General features: G+C 35.4%; 1 protein-coding gene across 2 annotated transcripts; it reads left to right on the top strand.

Moving 5' to 3' along the window:
- The first annotated feature begins 635 nt into the window (after positions 1 to 635).
- LOC110725970 (ribonuclease II, chloroplastic/mitochondrial-like) lies at positions 636 to 18,139 on the top strand. Of its 2 annotated transcripts, none has more exons than XM_021905449.1 (14): positions 636 to 1,370; positions 3,238 to 3,379; positions 3,573 to 3,686; positions 3,781 to 3,858; positions 3,927 to 4,058; positions 4,684 to 4,905; positions 5,560 to 5,742; positions 6,609 to 6,671; positions 8,049 to 8,155; positions 8,284 to 8,433; positions 10,309 to 10,468; positions 11,119 to 11,514; positions 15,009 to 15,233; positions 17,429 to 18,139. In XM_021905449.1, the coding sequence occupies exons 1-14, from the start codon at positions 1,099 to 1,101 to the stop codon at positions 17,555 to 17,557; spliced, it is 2,373 nt and encodes a 790-aa protein (XP_021761141.1). In that variant the 5' UTR covers positions 636 to 1,098; the 3' UTR covers positions 17,558 to 18,139. The 2 variants fall into 2 exon arrangements, with proteins under 2 accessions (XP_021761141.1, XP_021761140.1); XM_021905448.1 differs by having other exon boundaries at positions 639 to 1,370; positions 3,220 to 3,379.
- The last annotated feature ends 1,474 nt before the right edge of the window (positions 18,140 to 19,613 follow it).

Below are 19,613 nucleotides of genomic sequence, written 5' to 3'. Positions count from 1 at the left end.
TGTCGTGTCGCGATCAACTCATCGCTGTGCGATGGTTCATGGGATTGAAGATGTTTGTACGGAGTTTGTTTCTGACGGTTTATCTTTGCAAAATATATCTATATGGATCTGATTTAGGTGCTTTTCAAAGTTTATCGCATGAAGAGTTCTATTCAATCTCAAACTCTTAATATTTATCTTTTGGAAAAGGATAAATTAGAACCTTCTAAAAGATTCTAGCTGATTTGGGATAGGAATATGATCATATAGGGCCTAAATATTTGGACTCCATATAAGCATTGGGTCGTACTAAAGGTGGGCCTAGGCGCGGTTCGGACTCGATTTAGTAATTTGGCCATATCTCACTCGTTTTAAGTCGGATTTGGGCTTATAATATATCGTTCGAAAGCTCTTTTCAAATTCCATCCAACTAAACAATAATTGGACTGGGAAAATGGACCAACATAATCAGATTGGACGTATTTATAGTTTGGGCACGAAATGAATGTTTTTGGATGTAAGGACACGAAATGGATGTTTTTAGATCAAAGACTTTTTTTTTTGAAGACGATTAAAAACATTTTGGGTAAGTGAAAAATGGTTTAAGCTTAAGGAAATTTTGCGAGAACTTTCAACTCCGCCGAACTCGTCAATCAAAACGTGAAAGACACACATCACTGGGTCTGGTGTTTGGGGAGACATAATCAGGTGTTTGCAGTCAATTGACCTATTTAAAGAAAATGCCCTTCTAAATTTGATTTATTCTTATTTAATTCATAAGATGACTTAATTTGAGCTAACTGCTTAAAGTTGATTTATTTTTAACAAAATTTTCTAACTTTTTTAGCATTTGTTTGTAAGTGTAGTTTGATTATATTTTATTAATGTTTTTTTTTTTTGAAGGCGTACACTATTTTATCTTACCCGCGTTTATCAACAACATCGGCAAGCTCCGGCCCATAAACTCGAACTCCCCCTAGCTTTACAACTTCCAACACCATTTTTGCAGCTTGTTTCCATCTCTCCATTACATCTGTGCTTGTTTTCTCCTTTACAATCCACATCAAGTCATGAACTATTCATCTCTCTAATCTATTATTCTTGCCGCAGTAAGAGAGGATGATGGCGGTTCGTGCTGCCAATGGCTGCGCTATCATCCGACCATCCGCCTATTCTTACCCTTCTCTCTCCTCTTTGCTTTGTTGTTTTCATCAATTACGACCTCAGACTCGCTCTAAATTAGGGTTCATTTCGTCTAAGTGCCGTTTTGAGCTTCAATTCAATGGTTATGGCGGAAAATTTGGGGTTTTTGCGGTTCATAGTTTGGTCGATAGTGTATTGGAGGAGCTTCAGGAAAGGCGTAGGACAAGACGAATTCAAGCTTCGAACAGGTAGTATGTTTGTATTTCTTTATAATTTTTATTCTCAACATTTGTCGTTGTTGTTGCTGAAAAATTTGGAGAATTTGAATAAGATATTGTGAGATAAGTTTCTGTTGCTTGGAGTTTTGGTGGACTTTGTGGTTCATTGAAATATTAATTGTTATACCTGAATCAGGCTTATTCTTTGATGATATTTGATTTGTTTAGTTAGTTGCTTACTGATATGTTGTGCTAGTGGTGTTGATATGGAAGAAAGGACGAAATTACATTTAATCGAGTTGAAGAACATAATCAAAAGAAATTGGGGATGCAAAATATATGAAGAGTTAAGTTACTCTGATTGATGGCATTGTTTCAGTAATAATTTGAGTGGTTGGGAGCAAATTGAAGTGAAATGGTGTAACTTACCGAACCATGGGTGATTTTATTTACTAGCTCGGTTCAATTTGGACTCAGTTGCTGTGTCTGGTTGTAGAGGTGGTGTCTGAGTAGTATTGTAGCATATCTGTTAGATAAGGTAAAAGAGGACCTATCACAGTGTTGAGGGATGCAGTTGTGAGTAGTGGATTTAGTGAACCTTCAGACGGTTGAAAAAGAGATTTTTTTTGTCTGTTTGAGAGTTGAGAAGTTTATTAGCATCTTTTTAGTGGTTACGTTTGTAGATTGATTGGACTATGGAATTATGGATGGAAAAAATTGCCATGCTTTTTATTTATCTGTCATGAAAAGTTTATAATCAGCCAATTTTGCCAGTAAGGAAGATTATCCCGAAGGCCTGTACAGGGAATTCCCTTTAAGATGACAAAGTCCAGGATTTTAGATTTTTTTTTCTAAATATATACTCCCGTTTCCGAAAGTTCAACTCACTTATTGTAGACTTTTGTTTCCGGAAAACTTTGTAAAAAGTGAGTGGGTGATGTGCTATCCAATTCCTCATTTGGAAGATCAACCTGTATGATCATCAAAATTCATCTCACAATCATCAAGGGATGTATTGTTTTTACCACTATCATGCTCTTCATCATATTCTGGCCATTCGGCGTCTTCATCATCTTCAATGACCAATCTCTTATATTCATGTAAAAGGTTAGCCATAGTATTATTCTGTGTCTTAGTTGAAGTATTACACTCCTCTACTGGCTCTAACTTTTCAAATTTGACTTTAGTCTCCAAAGCAAGTAAACTAATAGATTCTTGGAGGCTTTTAAGCAATTCTTCTACACAAGTTATGCTAACTAATGTAATGGCACATGAATGCACTCCTTTGCACCCTTCAAAGCAACCTTAGTCGAAAAGAAATACAAACCATACACAACCATATAATTTATCTTGCGTTGATGTGTGCCAAATCACGAACCAAAATCCACATAGAACATGGGAGCAAGTCAGACAAGTATTATGTTTTAAATTGTGGAGAAACTTTAGTTGGTCATTATTTTTGCCGACTTTCTACTTAAATACATTTATGATGACTAATTGGTGGCATTTCAGTGAAACGTCTGCCATATAATCTTTGAGGTTTCTAATTTAGTTTGGAGTGTTTGGACTTGTTGAGTGTTTTGGAGGCCTTCAATTAGAATACAGAATGGGTACATTTATGTGTAGGTTTCAATAATCTTTGACCTTAACCCAAGAAGTCTCCTTAAGTTAACCATGAAAAAAGGGCAAAGTTACCACTGAAGAGGACAAGGGGTGGTTGGGGGTGATGGGAGGCGGTAACGGTAGCATATTTGTTCACACCTATATTATTTCGTTTTGAGTGATAGTCAATGATATCTTGCTCAATTTTTATTTACTCATTTTGCAATTATCAAAGAAAGGGTCTAGCTCCCAACTGATTAGGTGCTTCTCTTTGGAGGTTGGTTTTAACGAGCAGTGGAGAGCTTCTTAAAGACAAGCTTGAAAAGCAGGGACTTCGAGGCGGCTTGCTGTTGGAGTTTAAAAAGGATTCCGAAAGGGTTTTGCTAGCAGTTGCTCAGAAACCTGATGGGAGGAAGAACTGGATGGTGTCAGATCAGGTTCATATACATGAAGAATATATTAAAAACTTAAAATTTTGAGCATAATTTTTTTTTTTTTTTTTTTTTTTTTTTTTTTTTTTTTTTGCTTCTAAAGCAAGAAAAATATATTGTATACTTGTTTTTCAGGGTGAATTGATTTATCCTTCCTTTATTATTGGTTCTTCACTCATTTCCCCCTAATTTCAAGCAGAATGGTACATCGTGCTCTATAAAACCGCAGCAGATAACTTATGTTGTTCCTGGTGTTGAGAATTTTGACCATACTCAAATTTCAGAGTTTATGCAGAAAGCTCAGGATAACTTGGTTAGTCTGGTCTTGTAGTGAATCACCATGAGTACAGTGTCCTTGTTTTTTTGGACCTAAAAAACTAATTGATCAAACATGTTAATTGATGCAGGATTCATCTCTGCTTGAGCTTGCCTGGGCTGAGCTGCTTGAGAAGAATAAATCAGTGACTCCAGAGGAGTTGGCAGAGGTACTACATTTCTCTGCTTCATAGTTCTGATTTATAGCTGCTGCTGACTATGTGAGCTCATTATACAGATGATTTATGGAATTGCTGAACCACTTGAGAGCTATTGTGCTCATCTCTTGCTGTCAAAGGATGAAATCTACTTCTCTGTGCTGGAGAGTAAAGGTTATTGTTCTGTTTACACTCCTCGGTCTACTGATCAGGTAAACCATTTGATTCATCCTTTTTGCTCTAGATATTCTGTATTTTTCTTAGGTTGTTTGGCCTTTTTTACTCCTGTATGCTTATCCCGTGAGTCTAGCTTGGCTCTATAATTTTAATAATATTTTCTCATAATGATTTGGACTGGAATTGCTACAATTGATGGGCATAACATTGATTTATATTTGAGCTCTATATAATATACCGTACACTCTTTGAGATTTAAATTTATTTTCTTTATGTATGCTGTTTGTGCTGGTGCATGATACTGGCTGGGGTTTTTCACCTTATTGAGGTTTACAGTTGATTTTTGCACCTTCTATATTGTTTGACCTTGGTATCTTTTTAAACTTCACATTGTCATGGGTCATTGGATTGCAAGTAGTCTTTGATGTGAGGGAAAAAACTCGCCCCCTATCAGGCTGTGTTTATATCATCTTATTTTTGCTTATTTGATGAACTTTTCTTTCTGATCTGATTAGATCTGATTGCCTGATTTGACCATACTTTGACTATACTCTCTATTTGCAAAATCTATTTCCTCAATATGCACTGCTTCCTGTTCGTCTGTCTATATTGGTTTGTTTTGATGGTTACTAGATGGAATATTATCTCATGAAATTCTAGGTTGAGGAACTTATGAGGAGGAAACTTGCCAAGGAGACTGCTGAAAAGGAACATCAGGAGTTCATAGACTTATTATATTCTGCCAAGGCAAGATCTATGGATGCGAAGCTTCCTAGATCCTCGTGGATTTCAGAGGACAGAATTCGTGATCATATTGAGGCTCTAGCTGCTTATGCAGTTGAATCATTCTGCAGTGATACCCAAAAGAGAACAGCTGGGACGGTAATTTGTTCTACTTGAGAACAGCTAAATTCCACAATCCCTTGCAACTGTCAGAGCTTATTGATTATAATAAATATGTTCTGTCTGACCTAAGCACCTAATTAAACATCCCTTTTTTTGTATTAAGTTGTTATAATATAGATTTGTCTTTTGTAAGAGGAAGTAAAATTTCAACCTATTTGATAAAAGTGATTACAAATTTACAATAGGTGTATTTCCAAAGAGGAGTTCACTTTTTGCTGAGATTAATTGCTTGTGAACATGGACCAAGATTTTATCTGGAACTTCGTTAGTTGATGTATTCCTGTGCTCTTACTCTTCTGAACATCTTGTTCTTAGTTGTACTTCCTTTACCTCACAATAAATAACCTTTCCTCTCCGTTTAGATATTATGGAATGCTGATAATCTACTGCAAATAAGACTTTTCTCCCTCATAAAGCTAATCTGGAGAATTGGTGCTATAAACAAAACCTGTAGTCATATATCCTATCTGAATATATTTAACTATATTCAAAGTTGGACAAGCAAGAATTAGAAGGACTGCTTTATTGCGGCAGAGTGGTCATTCTTTTGGCATTTATGTGCATTCTGTACTCCTTAAACAAAACATGTATCCTATGCCATGTCTTATACTAGTAAACATCTCTTTTCAGATTCTTACAGCCATGGGGTTGGCGAAAACACCATCATCAGCATTAAATCTTCTCATAGATATTGGTTATTTTCCAGTACATGTTAATCTTGATCTGTTGAAGCTGAACATTCGCACCAATCACCCAGAAGAACTTGTGTTGGCTGCTGAAGATTTGCTGTCGGAGTCTTGTGATATCGATGAGGTAATTTTTTATGATCCTCTCCTAAAGAGGTCAAATAATGTATTTACGCCCAAAGAGGTTAATTAAAGTATTTAGGTAGTAGCTTTTCTTGGATAGCTTTGAGTGACGATTTCTTTGGGAGTTGTTTCACTTCTTGCTGGCTTATTTAAGAGAGGAGGGGGGGGGGGGTTTAATGTACTAGTTCATAACCCATGCCATGCACGGTTTAACAATAGTATTTCATTATTCGTGTATTAGAAGATGTATAAAACATTATCATTGCAAGTAAAAAAACATAAAAATAAAAGTACAATAAACATTTTCATGTGATATACCACAAGATATATCTCAATGGCTAATTTTTATAGTACAAGTAATGTGGGATGCAAGGAGTAACAATATTTTAGTACTCGTAATATGAAGTATTATTCATACTCTTGTTCTGAATAAAAAAAAAGTACTTGTTATTCTTGTTGATAACAAAACAAACAAAAAAAAAAAAAAAGTTTTTGATAATATCCTACTTAGTTTTTTTTTGATGCAATATCCTACTTAGTATTTTATAGTATTACGTAACATTTCTTATTCTTTACCACTGTAATTTTTTATTTTATTTAAAGTATTTGTGTTGTGCATCATTCCTAAATACAAGGCCAAAACATTTTTGTGAGATATATTGTAGTAACAAACTTTTATAGCGCAAAAATAAAAAAATTAAAAAAAAAAACAAAAACAATAACAACAAAGTTTTTTGGTGGGAAAATTTTTTCCGAGGTAATGACACATGTACTTTGGGGATAATTATGGGGATTACTTTAGTATCTAAGTATAGATTTTAAATCTGTTTCCAGTGTACTCTATGACTTACTCGACCACATTTCTTTCAGATTCGAAGGAAGGACCTTACTCATTTGAAGGTCTACGCCATTGATGTAGATGAGGCTGATGAGGTAATTGTAATTCGAATATGATCGAATCATCTCCATCTTACACTCCATCTGACAGACACACACACACACACACACACACACACAATGAATTTGAAGAAAGAATGACTTGCCAGCACAAAGCACAGGTTCTGCAATGTCTTGCTTTTGACGGTGAGAACTTGTTGGCAGCGGCCTCTGAACTGTGATCGAGATGGGAGAGAAACAGAGTATTGTAAGGTTTCCATTCATAAAAATACTTTCATTACTCTGGCATTTTGATGCTGAAATAAACACAACACATTTTGAAACATGTCACAAATCTCAGATCTGGATATTTCAATTTGAAGAGTTTCTCGCTTGCCAGGTGGTTGCTTCAGACATGTTTCATTTGCCAATGGTTGGCATTTTGAAGCGCAAACCTTGAACCATGAAATCAGCAATGTTTCCGTGCTACATAGCTACCCTATTTCCTCAGCACACCCAAATTTTTAAGTAAATGGGAGTGTGGTCAGACTAACTGTGTTTATGATATTCATCTACTTGTGATTACATTATTATTAATATATCTTCTTTTTGCTCATTCGGTCATTCCTCAAATCCCAATCAGTTCTGCTGTCAATCCTTTTATATATCTATCTTCTTGTTCATTTCTCCATGAGAAAACTCAATGCAAATATCTAAGTTCTGACAGCCAATTACCCTTCAAAAAGTTTTCTCGGTTTTAAGATCCTGCTTGTTGATTAGGTACTGGGATTCTCAAAATTCTGTCAGCTGAAAAGCTATACATTTTTCCTGCAAGTGCCTCTACAATTTCTTGTGTTTATGATACTTATTGAAGTCAGCATTTTCTTGATGTTAGATAAACTTTTCTTGTCTCTGCTTCCACAAGTAATGGTGTTCCATCCATTTTCTCAATTACTTTAGTTGCTTGCTGTAGCACAGTAGGAGGACTCTAACAGAAGTCTTCTACTACACCTTCCCTTCACCATTTTGCTTATCAGTCTGTTGGGTTGCTTCTCTTATGGACTTGTTTTTCACTATAGGTTGTGGGCCTATATCTCACTATATCTTAACCACAATCATATATTGAATTGATTCATGAAGCTCTGTAGTGGCTAGTGACATTTGTTTACAAGCAAATAAAATTCGAATTACATGGTAGCTTATTATTTTACCAACAATCGGACTTCCAGAGTGCTTGCAGTTTGACTGAATTTGTTATTGCCCCAAGCCCCTAACAACTTGTAGGAAGATTGGGAATCTTCAGAGAGAACACCCCCTAGGTGCGGAGCTGACTGATGAGTCATTAGCCATTTTTTGAAGGCTAAACTCGCATGTGGCACCTTTGCATGAACTTTGCAGTGCCTTGTAATCTTATTACAAAATTTGTATTTGCAGCTTGATGATGCGCTTAGTGCGGCAAGATTGCAAGATGGACGGATCAAAGTGTGGATACATGTGGCAGATCCAACCTGCTTGGTTCGACCTGGAAGCAATCTTGACAAGTAATTCCATGCACCCATGTAACATGCCCATTGATATTGTTCTACTTGCTTTTTCCCCTCCATATATTACTTTATCTTTTAAATGTTAGTATCTTTCTTAATGTCGTTTAATTTATTGTGACCTGCAGAGAGGCCATGAGCAGAGGAACTACTATATTTCTTCCTACAGCTACTTATCCTATGTTTCCAGAGAGGCTTGCAATGGAAGGAATGAGCTTAAAACAAGGGACCAAGTGCAATGCTGTGACAGTATCGGTTGTTCTACATTCTGATGGCAGGTAACCTTTTCGTTGATTGGTTGATGCACATCTCTTTCTTTCTGGGTGCTCACTTTTCTCATCTGGGTTAGAAATATGGACAAGTCAGTTCCATGTGGCACTTCTTGAATCACAACTGTAATCCCGGTTTGACTTCATTTATTTATTTTGAATAACATTGGTGCATGAAGATATGTTGTGATAATTTTTTGGGGTTTAATTATTTGCAGAATACAACTGTCTTCTGATACTATGTCCATCACAACATTAGGAATTCAGGACACCCATCTACCCACCCAAGCACTAATGTCATAGGAGCATATGAGCTAAGGATTGTGAGACTCTTTTATTATACCTGTGAACATGGTCCCATAAACAAAAAATAAACCTGCTATCCAGACTAGCAACTCTGCAACTACTTCACCTAGAAGTCCTAGATAGAAAATTGCAGAAAATAAAATCTCAAACTAAACAAATTATCTTAGTGCTTGTTTGATTTACATGGAAAAATTCCTATAGGAAGTTACATTTCATGGGAAATTACTTTACATTTGCAATTCCTAGGGGTTTTCTAATCTTATTTGGTTTAAATAAAATTTCATGAATTAACCTTGGGGAGGAGGGGTGGGGGTTTGAGTGGGTTGGTGATTTATTTCCTATGTTTTGTGGGAAGTTCCCCATTGCCATGGTTTTCTACATCCCCCATTCACTTTTTGTTGTTAACCTAATAGCTACTCCATTTACAAATTCCAATGAATTTCTATTTCCCGCACTTCAATGTTAACCAAACAAGTATTAAGACATTTACTATCTAAGATAAATTTTTCAGTTCCACTTTGGTGAGCCATATTAGAACCAAAAAAAAGGAAGCCTTTGTTACTGCCATCACCAGTTCTTAACCGTCAATGATATTTTTATATGCTGCAATAGCCACTTCACCAAAATTTTTTCTGATAATCACCCCTAAGCCACTGGCTGCTCACCTTAAACTGTTAAGTACCCAAATTGACGGGGGGGGGGGGGGGTGGGGGGTTGCTGCCATGAGCCAACTGCAGTGTCGCAAGCTGCATCACTGTCCTCAAGGATAATCTATTCTGTTGATTATGCAAGCTACTATGTGCCTCCTAATTTGGAGCAAACAAAATGTACTATGCCAGCATGATAACACTATTTGCACAAAGGTCAAATTAGTCAATAGCAAAGTGCCAGAAGTTTATTTACCAGAACCTTACTCAATTGTGCTTCTTCCCAAGCTTGTCCAGCAAAGGGACAAATTCTAACTGGATGAATTTTAAACCTCAAAAGCACAGTGACGACTCCTGCCACAATCAGCGTCAGTACTAGAAAGAAGGTTGTTTATGTTACCTCTTGCATAGAGTGCTCCTTTGCATAGCTGACAAACATTCACTTTCAAGTGTACTTTTGTATTCCTAATTTTCATACCTATGAAGCTGTCATTATCTGAGCTAGAAACGATTTCAGTATTCGTTAACTGTCATAATGGTATCAGATTTTGACCGAATAGTGTCCATCCTTTGCAAAATGTATGCCAAGCAACTATCAACTAAAGGTGTAAGACCCTTGCTACCTCTGTGTAATTATTCTTGTAATTTTTACTGCCTAAGCAACAATTTTTTGGATATAATATAAATGGGCACCATGTGGTTTTGTTCTTGCCTGTTCAGAAAACAACCTATTATAAAGGCACTTGGTTACGCAAGAGGCACCAGAAGAATGAGTGCACCACTTGCTGCTAATGTGTTGTGGGATGAACTTCAAGCTTCATTTAAAGTGATGTTATTCTTGCATAGTGTGTACTTGAGAATACTCAAAGCTAGTCTTGCATACTGCATACATGATGGGCATATTATGATGTTTGGCTCCTTTCTAATGCAGCATCACTGAGTATTCTGTAGAGAACACCATTATAAGACCTACCTACATGCTCACGTATGAAAGTGCATCAGAGCTCCTACATTTGAATCTTGAAGAGGAGCCTGAATTAAAGATTCTATCTGAGGCTGCAGCTCTACGTTTGCATTGGCGAAGACAGCAGGTTAGATATAACTTCCGTAATCGGATATATATCTCTTTTAAAAGTCGTAATGGCTGCTAGCTGCTGATTTCATCTTACCATGTTTGTATACCTCAATATAATGACTCTTTGTATTTCTTGTGCTATCAAATATCTGTCCAATTTCCTTTTATAGCAACATTTTATGACAGGACTAAGGTCTCTCATCCAAAACTTCTCTACCAGTCTTTCTTTAAAATGAGTTTCCCTACTAGTTCATTCACATATTTTGTAAAGACTAGATTTGTGGACCTGTAGAATTACCATAATAGATGACGTGTGGGAACTTTGTCGACGTAAAAAACTGGTTACGTCTTTGTATTCTGTATTATATTTAAAGCTTGTATTAATTTGAGTGTAGTATATTTTCTGGGTTTCTTCATGTTGTATCTGGCATACTTTACTTTGCAATTGTTTTGTTGTTTATTCAGCTGTATTTTTTCCCTGAATATCTGCTCTTTTGAAGTCTTGATATATGACAAATTTTGTAATCTGTAATCACAATTCTTTTTGGTGAGCCTTTTAAATCTTATTGGCACATATATGCATCTCTTCAGTTTTATTTGTATTATTTGTTGTGGCTTGTTGTCTATTTAGATTTCCAAACTTTGTTGGATCACTTTCTCTTTCAGGGTGCCGTTGACACCTCAATGATAGAAACACGTGTCAAAGTGGCTAATCCTGATGATCCAGAACCACAGATCAATCTGTACGTAGAGAATCAAGCTGACCCTGCAATGCGCCTGGTTTCGGAGATGATGATTCTTTGTGGAGAAGTCGTTGCTACATTTGGATCTTGTAACAACATTCCTTTACCTTATAGAGGACAGCCTCAGTCGAATATAGATGTATCTACATTTTCTCATCTTCCTGAAGGACCAGTTCGGAGTGCTGCCTTAGTTAAAACAATGCGTGCTGCTGAATATGATTTTAGGAGGCCAATACGCCATGGTGTTTTAGGAGTTCCTGGCTATGTTCAGTTTACATCTCCTATAAGAAGATATATGGATCTTCTTGCCCATTATCAGGTTTGTTCTTCCCTTGATGTTGATTACACTGAATAAGCGTTTTAATAGTCATACATATTCCACTGTGTTGTTTATTATCCGTCTTGTGTACTCTTAGATCAGCTACTGCTTATTTTTCTCACTTTTCAGTTGTAATAGTTCCAAATAATTCATGTTGAGTGAAAGTTCTCTCCCATTTTTTAATGTGGAAAATTGAAGCTATTAAGGGGTGATCATATCCCCAACTGGTGGTCGTCCTGTATAATTTAAGTTATTCTGATTAATTATTGGTTCATAACGTTTATTTTGGTAATTTTAGCTTTCCTTTGATGTAGCAACTAGCAAGTCATGTATGCCGGTTTAATGTATTTCTCCTTTGATGATAGCTATTCAAGAAGCCTAGTAAGGACACCAGAAAACATCAAGTTAACTAAACTTGTTAGGACTTAGGAGAGCTGATGGAATGCCTGTATTAGTGTAGGAATAATTCGTTCCCTTTCTTTGTGCATATATGTGCATTTGAAAGGAAATCTAGTGAATCAAGGTTAAAGCATGTACCACTAGCATCTTCCTCTTTAATGCTCCAGGCTTCTTGGTAAAAGTGATGTAGCAACAGGGGTCATTCTGCATTTGTTTTCCTTAAACTGCATATGCTGTTCGTAACTATCTATGCGAGAAACACCTAATGCTCGAATTTTGTTACTTTCATATTTCATATGGAAGTCTAAGGCTTCAAAAAGATAAAAGGTATGTTGCTCAAATTGTCAATATTGGATGAATCCAGCATTGATGAAAGATTCCAAGCTAAGAGACATAATTAAAGAGCCTTTCTCCCAATGTTTGTGTGCTCTATTGTGATCTTAGTTTTAAAAAGCGCGCCTAGGCGCTGTTGAGGTGCAAGGCGACGCGAGGCGCAGGCCAAAATGCTTCGGTCTTCCTAGGTGTTGCGCATTCCAGAAGGCGCGCGCCTCAGTTGCCTCCACCAAGGCGTAAGGCGCAGCGCCTGAGATGCCTTATGTTTAAAAGCGTGAGATAAGGAGATTCGGATTAATTTTTATAAAAAAACACATTTTTTTTTTCAAATTGAAGCTTACCTAGTCTTTAAAGTGACGATTCGAGCAAAAGCCCCTTGTTAATTGAATAAAATCGCTTAATTTGACCCCAAATTTGAAAACCCTAATTTTTTGAAAACCCTAATTTACGGGTTGCTTTGCAATTGAAGAATTGGTGGGTTCTGCTACGGCAGACATTGCCGGAGATCAATTCCCGGCGGTTTCCGGCAGAAGACCGGCGGCCGGCGCCGGTGAAGCAACCTAGGTAAGTGTTTTTTCCCCCTTCTATTCTCTGTTTTCCACCGCTGCTCTTTTCCATTCTTTCATTTTCTGCTTCTTCTTAATAACGTAAAATTTTTATTTTCTTTATTATTTTATCAGTTTTTTTTAGTTGATAAAATAACAAAAGCCTGCTCTCCTTCTGACAGTCAATCACGTGACCAGTCTCTCTGACCAGCTTTACCTTTTTTTTTTAACCAAAAAAAATACTACCTCCGCTTCATATTATTTGCAACGATTAGACATTTTTCACTCACACTTTATGTCAAATCGTTGCAAATAATATGAAACGGAGGTAGTAGTTTTAATTATTTATTATGCTTAAATTTGAGTATTTTTAGAAAAATACTTACAAAAAAGCAGAATTTTTTTCAAAAAAGCACCAAATAAAATAAAATAAAATAAGTATCACTTTAATTTGATTTTCAATGCCAAAAAATAAGTACAATAAAAATAATAAAAAAATTAAAAAGTTTGCGCCTCATATCCAAAAGGCGTGCGCTTTCGCTTTCGCTTTGCGCCTAGGCTCCAGGGACCCTTTGCGCTTCGGTGCGCCTCGCGCTTTTTAAAACTAAGATTATGATAACAAGACTGGCAATCACTTGTTTTTTCTGGACTAGATTTGTTGGGTACTTGGGACTTTTTAATTCAAAGAGATAAGTGTTAGGTGATGGTGAATGGTGTTCCCAGGAAGTGGCTTTCTTTGTCATGGGGGTTATGGAAGGGGATCTTATGTCACTTCTTTTATTCACCGTAGTTGATATGTTCGAAGGTTTAAATTTGTGTCTTAGGGTGGAGACAAAAGTTTAGGTATACCTTGTAATAAGTAGATAATATTGTTGTCTTAGTTGCTGATCTTCTTGATTTAAAGATGCAGCTCTATATTCTACAGATTTTGAGTTGATTGTAGAATTTAAGATACTATCTTAGTAGGATTTACTTTCAAAAAAAAAAAGGAAGCTCTTGAGTAGTCTGCTACTTTAGTATGGGCAGAGTTTGCTCCATAGTTACTTGGGTGTGCCTCTTGAAGGCAGTTTATGCTTAGGAAATTGTATGTTTTTGAAAACTGTAAGTAGAGTTGTGAATGGCTTCAGAATTTCTTATTGTCGAGTTGGAGGGATTACTGATTAGGCCATCACAATAAGTTGCATATAGATTGATACAACAATATTTAAGAAAAGTGGGTCTCACATGATTTTACACACTTGAAATGGGGTTGAGAGATTGTTAGGATTTTAATTAAATAGGCCATGACCTTTAAGTAAAGGGTAATAGTACAACTTTCACCCAAAAAAAGTTTCCAATTGTAGTGTGTTGCAAGTATAGTGACATTTCCATTTTAAGGAAGTGTTGCAAGTGTTAAAAACGGAGGAATTATCTTTTTAGTCTTTTCTTCACTTTTTGGTCCAGGTATCTGTAGATCATTTGGTTATTTTCTGGGCCTGTTTTCATTTTCTATGCAGACAGCATAATATTACTTGCATAATACTAATATACATAGATTCACTATTATCTATATGACTCTTCCAAAGTTTTTGGTTTGGAAAGTGGTGTTGCATTTCTTTCTTGTTCAGATTTTAAGTATCTATTGCGTATTAGAGAGAATATTGCTCAAATGAGAGCTGTTTGTTCCACTAAAACATCTGTTAATCTAGCATTGATCAACGAAGCGAGTATACAGATGTATAAACAACCTATTGTTGTGTTCATATCACCTATTGGAAGGGCTGATCTGTAAAAGTTAACTGAAGAGAACAAATGAGAGTCGTTTGTTCCACTATTAAAAAAAAATATTTTAATCTATCAACCAAGCTAGTATATATAGAGTTGCCCCTCATTAATTTTCGTATTCGTCCTTTTGTAGAACAGATGATGGCTTCTGTATTAGACCGATACATTAGATTAAGACAGACCAAACTTATTCATGCTCTGTACATGGAAATTGTGCTCTCTAGTCATGAATCTGATTTACTATCTACCACGGGGTGTCATTTTGTTATTTTAAAACATTTGTCGATTTTTCATGACATCTACATTCAACTGCAGTCTCCATGCTGTTGAAGTTGCTTTATTGTTGCATTTAAATTTTGATTAGCCTTATGTTTCCTCAAGCCTTCAAAGAAAATTAGACTCTATAGATGTTCTTGTTCCTTAACATTAGTACTGGGTTGATTTGCCTTTCAGGTGAAGTCTTTTATTAGGGGAGATGCCCCTCCATTTTCAGCAGGTCAGCTAGAAGGGATAGCATCGATAGTAAATATGCAGCATAGAGTTGCAAGAAAGATCTTCAGTAGTAGTCTCCGGTATTGGGTACTAGAATATTTAAGAAGGCAGCCAAAGGAAAGAAGATTCCGTGCTCTGATTCTCAGATTCATTAAGGACCGTATCGCAGCCTTGATTTTGGTTGAGGTACGCTTTTTTTTTTTTTGTTTTGTTGAATGCGCTTGCACTGTTGTGTTATACTCCCTCCTCCAATCTTATTTATTCTTCCCATTTGGAATCAGAAAGTAAGTTTAGATACATGAACCTTAACGAGAGAAAAACATGTAAAAGAATAAGATTCCTTCTCTTTATTTTTTTTTATTTTTTATTTTTATAATTTAGTTATTAATTTTTGTTTTTTTAATTTTTTTTTTTACATGAATAGTTTTACTTTTCAGAACAAAAAAAAAAAAAAAAAAAAAATGAAAAAGAAAAAAAAAAGAGGGTCAAGGTAATTGATGTGATAATTGGAAAGAGAGAATGATGATTGAAGATTGGAGTCATGCATGGGGAAATTCAATTAGTGGAAAATTGTTTGAAAATTGTATGAAAAAGAGAAAAAGGTAATTATTTACCACATTCATCAATAACTTTGATCGAAGACTTTTAACCATTGGCAGGGAGTCGTGGTGGGGGTGATGATGGAAAAAAAAATCTTATGGAATAGATTACTGTTGGAATTATACTTGGGAGGGAATTAAGGTATACACAATCATTGTTCTTGCCTGTTAATCTGGTACCTAGTCAAGTTATTTCATCAAACGTATAAGGTTTTCATAAAAGTTAGAAGGGTCATGGATTAGAGTGATCAGTGAAATGAGACATCTCTTTTCCTTCAGGCAAATTCTGAGAGTTTGAAATTATTACAAAGAAAAAATGAGGCTTTTGAGGTCTTGATTATATATATTTATTAAGTGCTTAAACTATATTGTATTTAGAAATACCATTTATTGTAATTTTTATTCCCTCCATTTATTTTTTCATGTGCACCACTTGCAAATTTTGGGTGTTATTTTTTATATTTGCATCACTTTTATATTTCGTAAATTTATACCGTATTTAAATATATCTCTCTCTTCCCTAAAGCATCACTCAAAATATTTTATCATTTCTCTCTTTCATGGCCCCTAATTAAATGATATAAAAAACTACTCTCTCTCACATGCTCTGTTTCACGGTCCCCGTTGTACTTTTATAAAAATAAATTAATTAGCCACTTGTCCTACTTGCACACTATATTATAAGAACAATATATTATAAGGTTATAATATGGAGGAGAGTATATAACATTAGCAGTTTATCTTAGTAACTTGAATGGTTGGAATCCTCTTCAATAAGACTAAGAGAACGGTGAATTTTGTAACCATCTTTGGCATATGAATCCTACAAAAAATTAATTTTAACCAATACCTGCTCTTCAAGTATGCAATGTTTCTTGTGTGCGTACATATGTTACCATGACACCTCGACTATGCATTATAGTTATCACTGTGTAACATATTACTTAATAACTTGACTCTGTTTAGTATAGGGCTGTAACTTGAGGTGATAATAGATTTCTGTGTAATTTTGCATGTTATGCCACAGTGGGTTGTAAATTGAAGTTTGATAATAGATTTCTGTGTAAATTTGCATGTTATGCCATCAGTTGATGCATCTTGAACCATAATAATGTATTTTCTTTCACAAATGTTCTTTACCACCCATTTACCTTTTCTTACCCCTCCCCTTCAAATCTTGAAATCCCTACCAAGATATATAGCTACTTCTTTTGCAATGAACCACCCGGCGCTGTCTGTTGCATCTTTTTCCATCAATTACCCGTGATAACCATCCAAACAAGAAAAAAACCCTTTCAAATATTAAAATCCCTACCAAGAAATATGGCTACTTCTTTTTCCACCAATTACCCAATGATGACCATCAAACAAGAAAAAAAACTATAAATTATTGTAAAGGAATTACATCAAGATATTGGGGTCTAGTTATTTTATTCGCAGCTCATTTTGTACAGGATAGCAGACCCCTGCCTTTCTTAAGATGCAGTCTCAATTATTTTGTTATCTTTTCTTCTCCGGAAAGCAGTTACTTGTGGTTTATAACTTGTATCATCTCCTTTTCTCTTCCTCCCCTCCCAAAGAAGGGTTAATTAGGTTGCATTTTGTGCTAGTCTTCCATGTAGGATATAGGTAAAGTTTATTCATTTGGACCTCTATGGATGGCTATACCTTTATTTAATTGTGTGCGAGTGCTGCACACTCACGGCGCGTGCGCTTGTGAATGCATTTAATATGCTAAACTTAATAGGAGATTAAGTTTCTGCTAATTGGGTTGGTTTGCAGGTTGGCCTTCAAGCTTCTGCATGGGTCTTAGTGGGATCTCAGGTTGGAGATGAAATTGAAGTTCAGGTAGAAGTAGCTCATCCAAGAGATGATACATTGTCACTCAAGCATGTTGCTGAACAGTATTGATCTGATGTCGCGGAAGGTGCTGATGTCTATAAACCATATGTAAGCACGTGAAAAAGAAAATACACTTCCTCACCAATGTGCAAGTGAAGATGGCTTTCTAGAGTTGGCTAGCAGATGATGTCTGTTTGTGACTCAGTGCTCAACAAACTATTCGGGGCTATGTCATTGCCAATTTAGAATTGACTCTATTAACCAATTTTGTTACCAAAAGATGAGAGCACTGGTGAAATGAATTGGGTGATTGGCTTGCTCTGATTTAACTTGAACTCGCCAGGGCCAACTAACTCCTCATGAAAGCTCAGTTCCAGCAGCTGGCTTTGATTTTCGTCTGTTGTGATGAATGATTATCGCAAAGAGTTCTTTGGTGATTCATCGTTCGGAATTGCCTTTTCATATTACATTGTCATGGATCTGATGTATATGTTGTATTTAGTGGAATCTAGGATGCATTTAGGCATTTTTTTCTACTGTCTTTTGTATATGTTAAACTTTTGTATTGACCCCTCTTTTTCAGAGTCTACTTGGGTCATAATGAACCATTCACTTTACACTAATTATGCCTTGCTCAACAATTAGTTGTAATAGTATGTATTAGCTGATTTTAAAGTTTCCTGTATCAGTTGTTTGGACCAGCTAATTGAATCAGTGATTTGTTCTAAAATTACTTCGTATTATGTAAAAGTAGATGATAACAACAATTGTATAAGCTTTGCAGAGTAATAAATACGAAGTATAATATCGCAGAAATGGTCTTTATTTCAGGCCTGCTGAAGTTGTATTTTGGCAAACTGTTTTTTTTTTTTTTTTTGGGGGGTGAGGGGTGGATTTTTGTCTCTGAAGAATGGGGTCTTAGCGGGTTGGTTGGTCAAACCTTAATACTACGTACTTACAAATATACAAAAATTTGACCAAAAAGCTAGTCAGGGTAAGGGTAGCAGGGGTTTGGCTGGTCAATCCTTTAATATGTTTACAAAATAACAGAAAATGCTACTAAACGTCGTATATATTGGATTATTAGATCATCTAATCCTTGTTTGTTTTTTAATATCTGTAACGTCGAGTTCAATTGTTATTTATATTTAAATTTATTAATTTATTCGCAAAGGGCAGACAATATCAACAGTATGTTAAGTTTTGTTTGTGGTAACTGGTAAGTTTTAAGTATTGTACTTGACGAAAACATTAACAAATAAATAAAATAGATAGAATATCTAAATTTATACCAATTTGCTCCCTTAAATGAGTGATATTCTGCACACCCTAAGGTTGTCTTGTACTTTTCTTCTGTTTTCATTGATCTTCTAAAATTTAGCAAGAAAAGAGGACGTCAAAATGAATCTGTCTTTTGCTTTTTATGTACAAAGGACAAGGTCATATAAAGACATAAGTATTCTTCTAAAATTCTTGTAGTTTAAGTGGATTCAGAGTGAGATAAACAAAGGTAAAAGATAGATCTTATGTCAAAATTAGAATAAACTAATGGTAAGAAAAAAATTACAAAAAAAAAAAAAAAAAAACTCTATCTGATTTTAAAAGTCCGACTCAATTATTGTGATTCTTGTTACTAGGTAAGGATATAAAAAAGGTGGATAAAGTAAGAGGTGAGAAAAATTGTATAAACAAAGTGGGATAAGAAGATTACCGATATCTTCCGTCCCTTAACATTTACACCGTACCATTTATTCTTTACAATCTTAGTTAACAAATTAACCATGAATATTTTCAAGGGAAAATTGGCCACAATGACACCACCTATTGACGAGGTGTGTAGAATAGCACCACCTATTCGTTATATAGCACAACCTATTGTCTTGGGTGCATAAAATGACATTATTGACACCGGAGGCCGGAGATTCCACCGAAAAACTAATTTTTTTTTTCTCTCTCTCTTTATGTTAATTCCTTTATTAATTTTTTTAACAACCTCACGTGACTTCCTTTTTTTTTATTTTAATATACCTACCTATGAACCTAGCTCAAAAATGAAAATTCTTAAAAAGTAATTGATAACTAATGGATTAGATAATGAAAGTATGACAAGTAGGGTGTTTTACGG

Source organism: Chenopodium quinoa, unplaced genomic scaffold (assembly GCF_001683475.1).
Source record: "Chenopodium quinoa cultivar QQ74 unplaced genomic scaffold, ASM168347v1, whole genome shotgun sequence".
Classification (NCBI taxonomy): domain Eukaryota; kingdom Viridiplantae; phylum Streptophyta; class Magnoliopsida; order Caryophyllales; family Amaranthaceae; genus Chenopodium; species Chenopodium quinoa.
This window is presented reverse-complemented; position numbering and strand designations above follow the sequence as displayed.